The sequence below is a fragment of the Pantherophis guttatus genome, chromosome 4, assembly GCF_059756535.1.
Source record: "Pantherophis guttatus breed Tessera chromosome 4, ASM5975653v1, whole genome shotgun sequence".
Classification (NCBI taxonomy): Eukaryota; Metazoa; Chordata; class Lepidosauria; order Squamata; family Colubridae; genus Pantherophis; species Pantherophis guttatus.
This window is the reverse complement of record NC_142066.1, coordinates 122,788,184-122,806,995: the sequence shown is the minus strand read 5'-3', so window position 1 is coordinate 122,806,995 and position 18,812 is coordinate 122,788,184. Positions and strand designations below refer to the sequence as shown.

Sequence of the window (18,812 nt, the reverse complement as noted above, 5' to 3'; positions counted from 1 at the left end):
TTTTTTTTAGACTGATGTGATATGAGAACCTAACCTGACAAATTCAAGCTTTCGACATTCATTAACTATTGAAAACAATGCAAAAGATTTTGATAACACTGAGCTCTATTATTTGATTTAGAAAATCAAGTCTCAGTTGGCTCAGATGCTTATGTATAATCGCAATACATGAAACATACTTACTTTTCCTGACTGTAGCCTCAGTATTCTTGAATCACATACTTTCTTAACAAAGAGTAAGCTATTTATCTGATTTTTTATATGGTTAATATCTGAAAAGAAAATCAAGTAAGATTTAAAAGGATAAAACACATCTATTTAAATTCTTAATGAATTGGAAATGTATTGCTTAAGGCTACATAGAAGAAGATAATCAAATGTCTCTGAAAAAAATGAATGCATTTTTTTTTCAAAACGGAATCAATGCTGTTATTGATAAGCACAGAACTATTAACTATCAGCTAAACAATGCCGGCTGGTGGGCCCACGGGGTACGCCCTTCTCTGTGGCGCCCCCAGTTCTCTGGCACCAGTTACCTCCTGAGGTCCGGGCCATCCCTACCCTATTGGCCTGCCGATAAGCGGTGAAGACCTGGCTTTTCCGGCAGGCCTGGGGCTGTTGATCTCGCTCTTGTGATCTGGCGAGATCCGGCCATGAATGGAATGAATGAATTTTTAATGTTTTTAATGTTTTTAATTTTTAAATGTTTTTTATAATGATTTTTTAAAATGTTTTTTTGTTTTTGTTTTTGTTTTTGGATTTGATTTATATGCCGCCCTTCTCCGGAGACTCAGGGCGGCTTACAATGCGTTAAACAATAGCCTTCATACTTTTGTATATTTTTATACAAAGTCAGCTTATTGCCCCCACAATCCGGGTCCTCATTTTACCTACCTTAGAAAGGATGGAAGGCTGAGTCAACCTTGAGCCTGGTGAGATTTGAACTTGCAATAATTGCAGGCAGCTGATGTTAATGTATTGTATTGTGAGCCACCCTGAGTCTTCGGAGAGGGGCGGCATATAAATTTAATTAATTAAATTAAATTAAATTAAATTAAATTAAATTAAATTAAATTAAATTAAATTAAATTAAACTAAGTTAATATGTGCTGGCAATGAAAATTTGGCTATTGTGAACTATTTTAGTAGATTATATTATATTTTTCTATGAGAAAATATTTTAAAAGCTAGCATTCATTCTAAATGAAATACACTTTAAAATCATGAGTACATTATGGATATAATCCACATACAGACGGGAGGTTGAACAACTAGCCTTGTGGTGCGACCGGAACCGAACACACTCAAAACCATAGAAATTGTGGTAGACTTTAGGAGAAACCCTCCCATACTACCACCTCTTACAATACTAGGCAACACAGTATCAACAGTAGAGACTTTCTAGGTTCTATCATATCTCAAGACCTAAAATGGACACCTAACATAAAAAACACCATCAGAAAAGCACAACAGAGAATGTTCTTTCTGCGCCAACTCAGGAAGCTCAAATTGTCCAAGGAACTGCTGATGCAGTTCTACAGAGGAACTATTGAGTCTGTCATCTGCACCTTTATAACTGCCTGGTTTGGTTCTGCAACCCAAAAGACAGACACAGACTTCAGAGGATAGTTAGAACTGCAGAAAAAACAATTACGACCAACCTGCCTTCCATTGAGGACCTGTATATTGCACGAGTCAAAAAGAGGGCTGTGAGCATATTTACAGACCCCTTGCATCCTGGACATAAATTGTTTCAATTCCTACCCTCAAAACAATACTATAGAGCACTGCACCCCAAGACAATTAGATACAAGAACAGTTTTTCCCCGAATGCCATCACTTTGCTAAACAAATAATTCCCTCAACACTGTCAAACTATTCACATTAGGCTGCATTACTATTGCTATTGGTCTTCTCATCATTCCTGTCGCCTATCTCCTCCCACTTGTGACTGCATGACTGTAACTTTGTTGCTTGTATCCTTGCAATTTATATTTATATTGATTGTTTCCTAGTATGATTTGATTGCTTATTATACCGTATGACTATCACTGGGTGTTGTGCCTTATGATTCTTGACGAATGTATCTTGTCTTTTTATGTACACAAAGGGCATATGCACCAAAAACAAATCACACTTGGCCAATAAAGAATTCTGTTCTGTTCTGTTCTGTTCTATTCTATTCTATTCTATATGCACTGCACTTACTGTATATTGGTTTTTATAAGTACAATTTTTGAAAACTTAGGGATTAACTCATTATTTAGCACAAAATTAATTATGATGGACAACTCATTTTAAAATAAAATTGTATTTCAAAGCAAATTCAGCCCTTACAAATGCATAAATTGCCAAGAACCAAGAGTGGATTTGGAATTACTTAAGAGTAGTTTCCTTTATTGTCTTTCACACCTACAGACAAAATCTTGCTGGATTAAAGCAACTATTTGCATAGCTAGAGATAGACTATGAGAATAGTCAGTGACGACTCGCGGAGTGGGTGAGGGTGCTTTTGACAGCTCCCGAAAACCCAGCTAATTCCTGATTTGGAGCCCTTTCAAGGGCAATTCCAGGCTCAGGGGGTCTGGAATATTAAAGGGGAAGGTTTGATTCTTGGGTGAGACCCTAGCGCCCTGGAGAAAGAAAGCCGGACCCCTTAAATCCTGCAGGGAAAAATCTGCCTTTAAGGCAGATCAGGAGCGATGGCGGCTGCCTTAGTGAGGAAGCAAAAAGTGGTATCAGCGGCAGTGATCATTTGAAAGCGGAGAAAGAAAGAAAAAGTGATACTTAAAAAAAGATTACGAGAAAGAGAGACGCGGGGAGCAGAGAAAGCAGCGATCGAGAGGGAGTGCGCTTAAAAGGAGGCGATCGAACGAAGACAGCAAAGACGGCGGAAGGAGTGAAAGTAGAAGCAACAAAGAAAATACAAAGTAACAACCAGGATTATTGCGGAGGAACTACGATGTTAGACAGAAAAAGAGTAAATTAATAGTGATTTTTGGAACTAAGATTAGAACTGAGAACTTTCCTCTCCTTAATTGATAAAATTGGTGTAGGTGGACAGAAAATATTGGGAAGAAAACTGTGGTCAGAAAATTAAAATAGACAATCAAATTCTATGGATTTATAAATACCAGGAAAGACAGTGGAATGTAAATTGGTGTAAGACTGAGAAGTGGGACAGATCGGATGGTGGAGTGAAGAGTGGCAAGGGTGATAACAATAAAATGGACAAGCTGATGCAATAAGGTGTGGAAGAACTGGAAGAAGGCAGTCTTAAAAAAAAAAGAATTTTAAAGAGAGAAATTTGCTGTAAAAGATTGAATTTTGGTTTGAGTATTATTTTTGAAATTGTAACTGGAGTATTTTTGAAATTGTAATTGTAACCGGAGAAGGGGGGTATTTTGTTTTGCTGAAAAGGCTTTATTGTTACATAGAAGATTAAGAGTTGAAGGGGAATATATATATAGGACGGAAAAAGGGATTGTTTAAAACAGGGTAAAATCTCTAAATAAAAAATAGCTTTAGAAAACTGTAATTTAAAATTCAAGGATTAAAAGGCTTAAGGATTAAATAATAACAAATAGATAACAATCATAAGTGAGAGGTTTTAAGATTAGTTAAATTGAATTGTAATAGGTTAGAATGATCTCTAAATTTTTTTATGAAATTGTGGAGGAACTTGACAAGAAATTTAACAATGTCAACAACAACAATAACAAAAACTGGAAAAAAAACTGTATCAACCCCAACCTTGATGCCTTCCCCCACAACCCAGCGTTCGATTGAAAGTATGCTGGGAAAGGAAAAAGATAAGATGGAACCAACGATGAGTACTATGCAGACCATGCTACAAATGATTCAAGAGATTTTAATGAAATCTCAAGAAAAGATGGCAGATCACCAAGAGGAAGCTAGAAGGTTCCATAAAGAAATTAAAAATGAAATAGGGGAATTAAAGGAAGATTTAAAGAGTATGAAGGAGAAGATGGAGAATATACAACAAACAGTAGTAGAGTGTCAACTTGCAAAGTTTTCAAGTTGCCATGAGCAGGAGGGAGGGAGAACTGAAGTGAATTCCATACATTTTTTCTGACCGCAATCAGAAAAAAGGTTTCACAGCCAGCCAAAGTGGTTAATTGGAGAATGTGATTTATGACATGGCCAGAGAGGAGGGGAGAGACAGGGTCATAGGGGAACGTAAATCTACATGGGATCAGTCCTAACTGCATCCGAGTATTGCCGGAATGTTGCTCCTAATAAATGACTATATTTCCTTTAAAGTTTGGATCATGGCTCATGAATTAATTAGGGCATCTTTCAGAAACTTGACATAGAGAATGAGCAGAAAGTCAAAAAAATAGAATCTAAAGTAGACTTATTGGATTTGAAACTAGAAATGGCAGAACAGGATGCTCAACAAGCAAATAAAGAACTGACTGATTCTATCGCATATTTAGAAATGGAAAAAGCTTCCTTCTTTTTGCGTTTTCAGAATGTGGCGGAAGAGAAAGAAGAAGATTTGGAAGGGAAGATGAGTGAAATAATATCAGGATTAACACAAAGAGATAAAGAGGAGGTAATAGACTCAATAGACGAAATATTCCGAGTACATAATAACTATATTAGAAGTCATCAATTGGCACAAGAAGTACACATTAGATTCAGTAAAAAAAACAATGAGAGACAAAATATATAAAAAATCCAGAGAGGAAACAGTATCTTATAAAGGAAAAGAGATTATTATATTAAAGCAAATCCCACAGAGAATACGAGACCAAAGAAAACAATATCATCAGCTGACATCCCAACTAATATAACACAAAGTGATGTTCCGATGGATTATGCCGGAAGGAATCCTTATTATGTGGCAAGATAAAAAATTCAAAATTGACTCTGTAGAAAAAGCACAGGAGTTTTACAAAAACTATTTGGAAGACGAACAAGAAAGTAAGGACGAATCAGAAAGTAAAAGTCAAGAAGAGGAACAAGAAGAAGAAATAGAAAGAGAGAAAGAAGCAAAGAAAGCCCAAGATAAAGAACGAGAAGAAAGAGAAGAGGAAGAGTTAAGAGAGAGACAAGAAATACAAAAAACAAGTACAGTAAGGGATGGAAGAAGCAATATCGTTATTCTCCGTGAAAATTAATGATTTAAATATACAGAAAAAAAGAACACAAACATTCTCAAAATTAAAGAAGTTAGACATAGATGTTATTTGTCTACAAGAAATTCACATAAAAAAAGGCTTTCAAAAATTATTGGAAAATAAGAAATTAGGGAAATTATGTGTGTCTCTATCTCAACAACAACAAAAAAAGGGAATAGCAGTGTACATAAAAGAAAGAATAAAATCAGAATTAAAGTATGTGGATGATGAAGGCAGAATTTTAATGGTCAAATTAGATACTGAATCCAAACTATTTTTATTAGTTGTGATATATGCTCCAAATTCAAATCAGCAAGAATATTATAAAAAATTATATAATAAAATAGTAGGAGATAGAAAACATTTGCATAATAGAAGACTATAATGCTATAGTGGATAGTAAAAAAGACTACCATAGTGAGAAGAAAAAAAAAAAAAAAAGAAAGAAAGAAAGAAAGAAATATTACCAAAAGAGTTTTTCATTATGACACAAGAATTAGGTTTAAAAGATACCTGGAGGGAAATCAATAAAGAAGAGAGGCAATACACTTATTATTCGCATCCACATCAGTCTTGGTCCAGGATCGATATGGCCTGGATGTCAACACAATTGCAATTGGAAATTGAAAAAATAGATATTGGAATAAACGATTGGGCAGACCATAACCCTATAATAATTCATTGGAAGGAACAAAAAAGATATAAAAGGTGGACTCTAAATCAGTATGTATGTAAGGAGAAAGAATATAAATTGCGAATGGAAAAAGAAATAGAGATCTTTCCGAGCATAAATAAAAAATAAGATACCTCGCCTCAAAATCTCTGGGATACTCTAAAAGCTTGCATCAGAGGGGTCTCGATTGCATATATTGCAAAGAAAAGGAGAGAGAAAAGTCAACAACAAAATAAACTACAGGAACAACTCCCAAAATTAGAAGAAAAACTATATAAAGATCCCCAAAACAAGAAAATTAAAGAGGAAAGAAGGATAATAAAACATAAATTAAATTTGATTACACAGGAAGAATTAGCCTGGAAAATAAAGACAGCGAAGCAAAACTATTTTGAGCATGCAAATAAAATAAATAGGTGGTTAGCCTACAAACTGAAAAAAGAAAAGGATAAAAGAAAGATACAATGCCTGAAAGATGAAGAAGGGGCAATTCAATACAGAAAAGAAGATAAAAAATGAATAATTTATAATTTCTTCTCTAAATTATATACACAAGAAAAAAAAGAAGAATCGGAAATTAAAAAATACTTGGAGGAAATAAATGTTTGTAAATTGACAGATGAACAAAAAGAAATATTGAACAGACCAATTTCTGAAACTGAATTTGGGATGGCTATAAAAAGACAAAAAAATAATAAGACCTCAGGCCCTGATGGATTACCAATTGAATTATATAAGAATACAATAAATCAGATAGGAGGGCTAATGTTAGAAATATTTAATGATGGACTTCTGGTTTGGCTCCGCGAGCATCGCTGACGCTCTTTCATGAGCGCCCGATCCCCGGCACCGTAAATGCCGCCAGAACAGCCAAAAAACAGCTGTCTGGCGGCAAAAAACCCTCTCCCCGGGCAAAGGGGAGAGAGAAGAGCCGACAGGCGGAGGTAGAGCCCCCCAAGTGCACCAGGAGAAATCCTGGGGCGCGAAGGGTGTGGGCTCCCTATTGAAGCCTGTCAAGCTGCTCCGGACCAGGAACGACTCCGCTAAAGTGGAGCTAGAAGCCGCGACCACAATCTGCTGAAAATAAATGGGGGGACTTTTAACATCTTTACTTTGATTGCAGACAGAGCAAATCAGGAGAAAAAAAGGAAAAAATTGCAAGTAACACTTTAACTCCGTTTTAAAATGCAGAAAATGGCGCCTGAGAGCGGGAGGAAGAAGCTACTAGGGAAAGTCCTTATTAATGCTTGTTAACGTTTGCAACAGTGATACAGCTACCGGATTACACCTTAAGAGAAAGTTTTAAAGTCGAAGCGGCCAGGAAAAGAATTTGGTACCGAGGAAAAGAATTTGGTACTGACTTTAATTAAAATTTTGCTTTTATACTGTATGGAAAATAGTTGGAATTGTTGTCCTGATAGCTGGATGAATACAAAGTGGCTGAAATATGGCTGACATCAGGGCTGGTGAATCAGCAATTGTCAAGCTGTGACTGTTCAGGTTTTTCAAGAACTTCTAGACTCTTTTAATTTTGCTCTTTTGGATACAATTGAAAGAGCTTTTTCAAAAAACAGCTTGGGAAAACATAAGCAGTTGTTGGAGGGCCAGCAGGAAATTACTCAGAGGAGTTTGTTTTTGGAAGATCGAGAGGCTGTCAGGATTGAAAGGCAGGCTGGCACAGTTGAAACAAAGGTTTTGGTGGACGTTTCCATTCAATTGACAGAAAAGCAACAAATAGACTCTTTATTGCAAGCTGACAATCTTTATGGCATTAAATTCTGGTTACATGGACAAAGGAATAGACTGAATGATTATACAAGCAAGAAGAGTCGAAATGGGGATTTCAAATTAGAAAATGTGACCTCAAGAAGAGAGCGAGTATTTCAGAAACATCAACCTCAAATCAACATTTAAAAATTTTCAAAAATAAAATTGGGGGGACTGTTGAAAGAACTTATAAAAAAAAGGATTGGAAAAAATATAGAAAGAAGAGAAGAACAGAAGATTAAGAAAGATATCTTCCTGTAGATTTTGAAATTTGCATTTGGCAAATATGTGTTTTAATAGTATTAAGAGATTTTTAAAATGTTTAACATAAGATTATATTATTTTAAAAGATATATGAAATATATGGTGTAAGCTTTCAAGATGCCCAACTTTTTGAAGCAAAGAGGATTAATGTTAAATTCAGAATTCTATTACAAAATGATAGTTAGTTTTGGATAGTAAAAGGGCTGTTTTCTAAAAAGTTAGAGGTATTAAAATGGTTAATTGAAAATTTGAAAGATATCCTCCTGTAGATTTTGAAATTTATATTTGGTAAATAAGTGTTTTAATGGTATTAAGAGATTTTTTAAATGTTTAACATAAGATTATATTATTCTAAAAGATATATGAGATAAAATGTGTAAGATTTTAAGATGCCCAATTTTTTTGAAGGAAAGAGGATTAATGTTAAATTTCATTAGGGAGTAATGTTCAAAAAGAATGATGTTCGAGGGTATGGAAATGGAACTTATTCATGATTTTTACTGTTTGTAATACTGCTGAAGTATTGGATTATACATCAAGAAAAAGTTTTTTTATAATTAGGAAGAATGAATTTAACTTAATTGGTTTTGAGAACTTATAAAAGGGAGGTTGATGAATTGGAGCAAGGGGAGTTAAAGAACGTGTGGGAGTTTTGAACTTTATAATTAGTTAGTTTATTTTAGCATATGTTTGTTAGATGCTATACCCTGTTTTTGCTCTGGGAAGTCAGGGGGGGTGGGGAGGGTGGGATAAGGGCTGGGGTGGGAAAAAAGTGAATAGAGAAATATTTTAACAGAAGAAAGTATCTACGATTAGAATACAGGAGTTGCTCAGATACTAAAGGAGGAGAATATTTCACAGCAAAGAAGTTAGAAAGGAGAAAGGAGGAGAGAATAGGAAGAGGAGAGGGAGGGAGAGGAATGGAAGAAAGGAGAGGAGGAAGGGAAGGGGACAGGAGTAGGAGTGAAGGTGAGAAGGGGGAAAAGAAGAGAGAAGTGGGGGAAAGGAAAAGGAAGTAGGATGAGGTAGGAGAGGAGGCAGGAGAAAGTAGGAGAGAAGAGGAGGGAGGGAAGAGAAAGAAAGGAGGAGAAGAAGAAGGTTTGTTGTGGAATGAGGGAAGAAAGAGAAGAAGAGTAACTCCGAATGTAATTAAAATGTCTTATTTTAATGCTTTCTTTAAGGGAAACATGTATATGTAGGATTTATTATGTATAAGAAAAGGTAAATTTTCTATTAAGTGGGGAGGGGGAAAGGGTGGGGGGGAGAAAATTGTTTGTATTTCTTATAGAACTTTTCAATAAAAAAAAAGAAATATTTAATGATGTATTGCAGGAGACAAATATTCCAAAATCATGGTCAGAGGTATTAATTATACTTATACACAAGGAAGATTCGGACCAACAACTAATACAAAACTACAGGCCTATCTCTCTATTGAATTCTGATTCTAAAACGTTTATGTCAATAATTGTGGAAAGACTAAAAACGATTCTGAATAAGCATATTCATCCAGACCAAAGCGGATTTTTACCAGGACGCCAAATTAAAAATAATACATGTATGATAGTTGACATATTAGAGTATTACGAAATACACTCGGAGAAGCAAATTTCACTGGTTTTCCTTGATGTACAAAAAGATTTTGATAATCTGAACTGGAAATTTATGACAAAACTGATAAGGAAAATGGAATTTGGACAAAAATTTGGAAAAATGGTTGAAAAAATATATTCAAAAGAAACAGCAAAAGTAATATTTAATCAAGACACGACAGAGGGATTTGAGATAACAAAGGGAGTAAGACAAGGTTGTCCACTCTCCCCACTTCTTTTTATCCTATCACTGGAACTACTCTTAAATAGAATTAGGGAAGATCAAGAGATTATAGGTTTGAAAATTAAGAATGGGGAGTATAAAATTCAAGCCTATGCAGACAATATGGTTTTTATAATCGAAGACCCGCTAAAATCAGGCCCTAAATTGATTAGAAAAGTAGAGGAATTCGGTGCAGTGGCAGGTTTAAAAATAAATAAAAATAAGTCAAAATTATTAACTAAAAACGTTACAAAAGAACAGGAGATAGAATTAGAAAAGACTATGGATATACAAACTACCAAAAAAAATAAAATATTTGGGAATCTGCCTGACTGCAAGAAGCTCATCAATCAAAAAAGAAAATTATGATAAATTGGTTTGGCAAATTGAGAAGGATTTGGAAAATTGGACAAAGCTGCAAATTTCATGGACAGGAAGAGTGGCAGCAATAAAAATGAGTATCTTGCCCAAAATTTTATTCCTCTTGCAGATTATACCGATTAGAATGGATTTTTTTTTTTTTATTAAACAGAATGACTACAAAATTTATTTGGCAAGGGAAGAAAGCCAGAATCAGATTAAAAGTATTACAAAATCAAAAGACAGAGGAGGAATAGCCTTCCTGGACTGGGAGACCTATTATCAAGCAGCTGACTTAGTTTGGATAAAGGAGTGGATAGAATTAGAAAATAAAAGACTCTTAATATTAGAGGGACAAGATCTTCATGTAGGGTGGCACGCATTTCTATGGGAGGAAAAACAGAACACTCATGGATATTTCAAAAGACATGTAATTAGGAACTCATTTTTAACAATTTGGAACAAAATTAAGAAACATCACTATATAGGAGTACCATCCTGGATCTCCCCAGAAGAAATATTAACACACCCAAATTTAGTAGACTGGTCCAAAATTATTAGATATAGGGATATTGTTAATGAGGGGGGAACTCTAAAAGCAAAACACAAATTGGAACAGGACTTAGGTAGGGAAATACAATGGTGGTCATACCTACAAATAAGATCAAAATATATTGAGGAGAGGAAAACGGATCAAATTAGAGTAGAACAAACTGACCTTGATAAAATTCTGTTAAAGAATGAACAAAAACTAATTAGTAAAATATACACATTTCTTTTATGGTATAAAATGGAAGAGGAAACTGTGAAAGAAACGATGATCAAATGGGCCCAAAATTTTAATTATCCGATAGAGTTGGAGAAGTGGGAAAACAAATATGAAATTAACAGTCTCAACTGCATACAAGGAAAACCAGATGAAAATGTTTCACAGATGGCATCTCCCACCAGCAAGAATAGCGAAAATGTTCCCCAGCAATTCTCCGAAATGCTGGAAGTGTAAGATTAGTTACGGAACATTCTACCACCAATGGTGGACATGCCCGGTAGCGAAAATTTTTTGGAAGAAAATTAAAAATTGGATCGAAGAAATAATCCAGAATTCAATAGAGGGAAAACCTGAACAGTTTCTATTAGGGATGTCAATAGGAAATTATACTAAAGAAACACAGTATCTCATATTACATATATTGATAGCAGCATATATTATATATGTGCAATACTGGAAGAAAGAAGAATCACCACCAGATAAGGATATAATTAAAAAGATTTTGGAATGTGCAGAACTGGATAAACTAACTAAAGAAATTCAGGGGAAAGAGGAAACCAAATACTATAAAGTGTGGAATAATTGGTATGAATGGCTGAAAAATAAGGAAATAAATTAAAGGAATGAAGAAGGGAAAGAGAAAAATGTGATATATCAATTAATATGTTAGTAGAAATGAAATATAATAGGAGAAAAAGGCTGAATAAATTAACATAATATCTGTAAATATTAATAGATAGTAAGAAATGGATCACTGTTAAGTAGCTGAAAAAGAAACTAAGATTCTTGTATATGTTGTATATGTGGTATGTATGTCTTTTAACTATGTTTAAAATAAAAAACTTAAAAAAAAAAAGAATAGTGAGGGAGGAGTCATTTTAATTCTCTTCAAACTTTTCAAGTTGTTCATCCTCTTTGCCCTCTGGAAAGCTGCCCGTCCTCCTGGGAATACAGACTATATTCCACAATTTGTCAGAGCAAGCATTTCTTCAGCATACAATTACTTACAAAATTGTCTTCCCTTTACAATGTCTAGTAGAATAAGTAAGCTTTTTCAAGGGAAGTTTTATGCATACCGGACACAGCTTCAAACTATATAATATCTCACCTTGGCAAGCTTATATGCAGATTTGAATTCCAGAACAACAATCGAATAAAATCATAAATAGCTTATCATTCAAGAGAGGAAAGGTTCTTATTATTCCAAAATAGTCAGTTATGGAAATTTATCTAGCCATCCAACATCCAAGAAGCTTACTGTGCTTATATGAAGCATAATTAAAAACTGCCAGGATACTTGTATCTCCATTCTACACCTTAAATTCTGGCTTTCCCCCAAAATTCTCAAATTACCGTATTTTTTGGAGTATAAGATGCACCTTTTTACCCCCCAAAAGGGGGTGAAAATTTAGGTGCGTCTTATACACCGAATGTAGCCCTGCCCACCCACTGGCCCCCACCCTTTGGCCTGTGCCTCGCAGCAGTTACCTTCTAGCAAGCAAACAGCAAGAAAAAACAGCCCCTTTCAGCTTCAGCACAAGTTAATTAGCACAAGTTGATTAGATCAGCCTCCCAACTCTCAGCTGATTTGCTCTCAGCTGTTTTGCGCAGGGCTCTCCTGCTTGCTGCAAAGAGTGCGAGCAGATTTTTTTCCCCTATGCTGAAAAAACGAAACTGAAAGTAAAGCAGGCTCTTTCCTGCAAAGTGACAAAATGAAGCAGAGAGAGATTTCTATTTCTTTTTCCTCACCAAAAAAGATAGGTGCAAACAATGGGAAATTTAGGGCAAAAGAGGAGAGTTCAAGATTTTAAAACACAAAAGAAAAAAAGCTCTATTTAACTAGGGAATTGTAATAATTGAGATATTATTAATTGTATATTGTGTTGAAAGCAGAAATGGTTAAGTTGTGGTTTGGAGGAATATATGGGGGAAATTATTTGGTTTATTATTGGTAAATATAATTAATTGATTTGTAAGAAATTGGATTGCATGGAAATAATTGGAATATTCATGTTCATATTGATTAATATACAAAAAAGATAGTTATAACTAATTGATTTATATAAAATGTTGAATTTGTATTAAACAATTGCAATATTAAATAATTAACCAATGTGAGGATGGATATAAAAATAGATGACAATGGGAAGGGGTATAATATAGAATAGAAGGGGAAAATTGAATTTGATTAAGATTAAAGATGAGAATGAAGGTTAATATTGTTTTTTTAAAAAAAGATAAGGAATAAATATGGCAAAAAGGAAATATAGAAATTGTAAATTTAATTGAAATGACTAAACACTGTTTAAATTTGTGAACCACCAAATACTCTGTTCAAAGAAAATACATTGTATGTTTGTATGTGTGTTTGTCTAAAAAAAAAACTTTTTTAAAAAAACAACAACCAAAAAAGGTAGGTGTGTCTTATACTCCGGTGCGTCTTATACTCCGAAAAATACATTATCTTATTCTTAAGTAGAAAATTTGTCCATTAAGAAAGATTATAAATTTCTAACTTCTAGGAGAATGCTACGTGAAGAAAAAATAGACAGCATCTTATGGTTATATAATAACTATAAACATAACAGTACTAACCATCTCCAGCTGTATCCAAGGAACGAAGATACTGCAGTTCTTCTGTGGCTTTGTCTCTTACTGCTTCTAACTCTCCTATTTTATCACTTACTTTAACAATGTTCATAAAGGCCTCATAATTGCAAATTGAATCACGAATCTGAAATATGTGAAAAAGAAAATGTTAATAAAATCATTTTTCAGATGTGAATTTTATATATAAATAAGCAGTTGCTTTTAAAGTCTGCATTTATATTAAAAAAATCTGTATCCTCTGAATAACTCAGCTTTTATTATTTCCCTTCTATCATTGTATATATTCCTTAAAGCCACAGACAATAAAAATATTTAAGGTTTACCAATGAAGCACATATGTGACTATATTTATGATTATATTCATTTTATTTGTGAATAATACAATTTAATGGCATATACATCATTCTTTACCTTTCTTTTTGGGTCAGCACTACTTTGAACAGTATTACCAATTAACTAACAATTTCAAAGAAAACAAAGTACACTATATATTATGTAAATGCTTATTGTGCATTTCATCAGCCAAGGGCCCAGGGGAGGGGTGGGGGAATGGCGGTGATTATTAGAGAAAGTCTTTGTCTGAGGGAGACCACTGTTCCTCAGATAGCCGGATGTGAGTCCCTTTTTGTGAAGTGGGGCCGTGGGTACAGATGGGTTTGCTGATTACGTACCTGGCTCCCTGCCACGTGGCAGCGACCCTGCCCAAGCTATTCGACGTCATTGCCGGGGTGGCGGTTGATACCCCCAGACTTATTGTCATGGGGGATTTCAACCTTCCGTCTGCAGGGGAAGCGTCAGAGGTGGCCCGGGAGTTCACGGCTTCCATGACGGCCATGGACCTGACCCAGTTAGTTCAAGGCACAACTCACATAGGGGGACACACTCTGGATCTGATTTTTGTCTCTGACAAAATGATCTTGAATGATCTTGGTAGAAGGGACCTAGACATCAAACCCTTGTCATGGACAGATCATTCGCTCCTTCTCTTGGACTTTCCTACTGCTTCCCCCCACCGCAGGGAGACGGAACCGACCAGATGGTTCTGTCCCAGGCGCCTGATGGACCCCGAAAGGTTCCTGACAGAGCTTGGGCCGTTTCCTGAGACTCTGGCACATGACTCGACTGAAGAGCTGGTGGCCACTTGGGAGAGTGCGGCCGCTGGAGCTTTGGACCGCGTCGTGCCTTTGCGGCCTCTGACCCGATGCCGATCTCAATTGGCTCCTTGGTTCTCTGAGGAGCTGAGAGAGATGAAGCGTCAGAAAAGATGCCTAGAGAGCATTTGGAGGACTAGTCAATCCGATTCCGACCGGACACAGGTGAGGTCTTATATCAAGACCTACCTAGTGGCGATAAAAGCGGCAAAATCTAACCATTTTTCCGCTCTTATCGCATCTGCAGAGAACTGCCCAGCCGCCCTGTTTAGGGTGACCCACTCCCTTCTTCGGGGGGGAGTGCGGGAAGATCCCTTGCAGGGTCGTGCTGACGATTTTGTGCAATTCCTGCATGACAAAGTCGCTCGGATTCGGGAGGGCTTGGACTCCGATTGGATGTGTCCATGGGAGATGAGGGCAGGTCTTGAGATTATCTGGGAGGAGTTTGATCCTGTGGCTCCCGAGGATGTGGACAGGGTTCTGGGTAAGATTAGTGCCGCCACGTGTTTATTGGATCCGTGTCCCTCCTGGTTGGTACTGGCCTCCCGGGAGGTTACACGAGGCTGGCTCCAGGGAATTATAAGTGCTTCTCTGAGTGAGGGCGCCTTTCCTGCCGCCTTGAAAGAGGTGGTAGTGAGGCCCCTCCTCAAGAAGCCTTCCCTGGACCCGGCTGAATTAGCTAACTACCGTCCAGTCTCCAACCTTCGTTTTGTGACGAAGGTTGTTGAGAGCGTGGTGGCACGACAGCTTCCCCGGCACCTGGATGAAGCTATCTATCTGGACCCGTGCCAGTCGAGCTTCAGGCAGGGGTACAGCACTGAAACGGCATTGGTCGCATTGGTGGATGATCTCTGGAGGGCTCGGGACAGGGGCTGCTCCTCTGTCCTAGTCCTATTAGATCTCTCAGCGGCTTTTGATACCATCGACCATGGTATCATGCTGCAGCGGTTGAGAGGGTTAGGAATAGAGGGCACTGTTCTGCGGTGGTTCTCCTCCTTCCTCTCCGACCGCTCGCAGTTCGTGTTGACAGGGGGGCAGAGGTCGACCTCGAGGCACCTCGCATGGGGAGTGCCGCAAGGGTCGGTCCTCTCGCCCCTTCTGTTCAACATTTATGTGAAGCCGCTGGGCGAGATCATCCGTGGTTTTGGGGTGAAGTGTCATCTGTACGCTGAAGATACTCAGCTGTACATCTCCACCCCTGACCACCCCAACGATGCCCTTGAAGTGATGTCTCGCTGTCTGGAGGCCGTGCGGGTCTGGATGGGGAGGAACAGGCTCAGACTCAACCCTTTCAAGACTGAGTGGCTGTGGCTTCCGGCGTCCCGATATAGTCAGCAGGTGCCATCGCTGACTATTGGGGGTGAATCCTTGCCCCCCACGGAGAGGGCTCGCAATCTGGGCGTCCTCCTGGACGCACGGCTGTCTTTAGAAGAGCATATGACGGCCATGGCCAGGGGGGCCTTTTATCAGGTTCGCCTGATTCGCCAGTTGCAGCCCTTTCTGGACCGGGATGCCTTGCACACGGTCACTCATGCCCTTGTCACCTCCCGGCTGGACTATTGTAATGCTCTCTACATGGGGCTCCCCTTGAAGAGCACTCGGAGGCTCCAGCTGGTCCAGAATGCGGCCGCGTGGGTGGTTATGGGCGCAACCCGTTGCGCCCACGTGACATCCCTCCTGCGCGAGCTGCACTGGCTCCCAGTGGTCTTCCGGGTGCGATTCAAGGTGCTGGTTACCACCTTTAAAGCGCTCCATAACACAGGACCCGGGTACCTTTGAGACCGACTTCTGCCACCAATAGCCTCCCACCAGCCAGTTCGCTCCCACAGAGAGGGCCTCCTCAGGGTGCCATCGGCCAAGTTATGTTGGCTGGCGACACCCAGGGGGAGGGCCTTCTCTGTGGGTGCCCCAGCCCTGTGGAATGAACTGCCCCCGGAAATACGTAAGATCTCTGACCTCCGGGTATTTCGTTGCGCACTCAAGACCCTGTTGTTCCACCAGGCTGGGCTATCAACATAACATTTTTAAATTGGGTTTTAAATTTCTGGGGTTTTAAAAATTTAGTTGAATTTATTTAATTTTAAACTATTTTAACTGATGTTATTTTGTGTTTTTAATAGGCTGTACACCACCCTGAGTCCTTCGGGAGAAGGGCGGTATAGAAATAAAATTATTATTATTATTATTATTATTATTATTATTATTATTATTATTATTATTATTATTATTATTATTATTATTTCAGTTATAGCTTATAAATGAACTGTTCCCCTAAAATTAAGGCTAAATATTGGTTATACAGATTTAAGATAATTTATCACTTGTGTCAGCAGAGAAGGCATGCTGTGGATTCTGTCAACCTGATTATTCCGGCTGGCGGGGTCTAGGAGGAGGGCCTTCTCTGCTGTGGCTTCTGTCCTTTGGAACATCTTGCTCCCTGATATGATCAAGCAATAACAGATACCACCTCCCCCCATTCCACCCTCCCCCTCCCCATGTGTCCTTAGATTTTAATATTTGATTTTAATTTATTCATGTTTTAATTGCGTAAGACATATTTTATGCCTGTAAGCCATCCAGAGTTACCCTATGGTAAAATGGGCTGCCAATAACTTTTATAAAATAATAAATAAATGTTGATAAGCTATAATGTATACATACCCCTATCAATTATTTAAAAACTGAATACATACTTTCTGAAATATAATTATTGCTATTCTTTTTTAAAAATATCTATTCCAAAAGCTCAATCCACATTTTGTTAAGAGTAGTAACTTTACAGCTAGAACAAGTTATTTATTGCAAACTTGAAAAAAGTGTTGTTTAAACAACAGCTCAGATTATTGCTGCATATAGGATTCAGACTATATATACTGTACTTTTTATATAGTATATCCTAATATACATATTTTTGCAACCCTCATCAAATTGCATGTTTTAATAAATTTCAGAACAAAAGTTGGCACATGGAATAAAATTAAACTTAACACCTTTCTGCAAATCTGACTGAATACTATTATGTACCTTTATTAATACAGTCAAAATAATAAGTTTAAAAAAAGTTAATGCACAGAATGCCTTGACAGAAAGAATTTGTTAATCTCCTTTGGCAGCTTCCAATTTTTACCATAGCCAATTAAGAATCCTTCCAGTCTTTTGTCCCGTACACACACACACACACACACACACACACACACACACACACACACCACTTCTTGTTCAGCCTTCTGGCTTAGAAGCATTATTCATGCATTGCATATTTGTTATGTCCAAAAGATTTCAATAATTTTCGATCCTGGGAAGCCATTTCAACATGTAATAGAGCCATTCCATCCTTAATGGCTTGCAAGAACCGTTTCTCTTTAAATATGTCATCTTTTTTTCTTCAAGTACATCTTGTTTTGTTATATTTAAACAGCTCAACATCAATCCAAAAAAACATGTTCAAAAATATTTATGACTTATCAAGATATTTTGTTTTTGTATGTGCATGTGAAATATCAGAAATTTCTGATAAGTAGGAGAAAAGATTTACATTTGACAATTTTCATACATATTGCTGTACAAGTCTGGACAATTATTCCAGGTCAGCTAAAATTTTTCAACATAGCGTTTTCAATTCCATGTTGTAGATATGACCAGTTTCTGAATAGTTCTACCATAATTTTGAGGGGGAAGGGGATAGATAGCTCATTCTTGTCTTTTAATAGTTTCATGTTAATTTCCATTTCTTACTAATAAAACTGCTAGCTATAAGCATTTAAGGTTATTCTCATTTGTAAGGGTGAAGCATCCCCATTTTCAAATGCTCACATAGTTGCAATTTAATACGTAGATGGTTAAATTTTTAACCATTTTAAACTTTTAACTACTCAAAAGAGAAGATCTGTGCTCTAGTGATTTGAATCCTCTCACTGTGTTACCTCCTGTTACTCACAATTGAAAGCATGCAAAATGCAAATAAATAAAGGGCCACCTCTTTGGTGCAAAGTAACAGTGGTCCGTGCTTATGCTCTGCACTACTTGATGTCATGCTGGCCACTTGACCGCAGAAACATTCTCCATTGTGGGTGGAAACAGCAGCCAGGAATGGGTGTTCTTGCCTGTTCAGCTTGAAGGACTGAGTCTGTAGCAAAATTCAGCTCCGCCCTTGTTGCTAGGATTATCCAGCTTTTTTCTCAGTCCTTCAGGCTGGACAGACGTCCCGGGCTGGGTCTCTTACCCACCTTCCTTTTACCTTTCCTGATTGCTGTCTT

The 18,812-nt window shown here is 37.3% G+C and overlaps 1 protein-coding gene and 1 pseudogene across 17 annotated transcripts in view; one reads left to right on the top strand and one right to left on the bottom strand.

Annotated features, from left to right (window-relative positions):
* The window catches only part of SNX13 (sorting nexin 13), a 161,033-nt gene that overhangs the window by 44,209 nt on the left and 98,012 nt on the right, over positions 1-18,812 (bottom strand). For all 16 annotated transcript variants that reach the window (XR_015734022.1, XR_015734023.1, XM_087892706.1 and 13 more), the window contains 2 exons: positions 13,391-13,529; positions 184-272 (listed from right to left, as the gene is read on the bottom strand). Coding sequence is in view for 14 of the 16 variants with exons in the window: in XM_087892706.1 (XP_087748832.1) it covers positions 184-272; positions 13,391-13,529 (228 nt within the window). In the remaining 2 variants the exon portion in view is untranslated. The remainder of the gene's footprint in view (positions 1-183; positions 273-13,390; positions 13,530-18,812) is intronic.
* On the top strand, positions 3,830-7,255 carry LOC148114334 (uncharacterized; annotated as a pseudogene). Its single transcript, XR_015733645.1, has 3 exons — positions 3,830-4,009; positions 4,313-4,609; positions 4,713-7,255. The product of XR_015733645.1 is annotated as an uncharacterized LOC148114334 (transcript).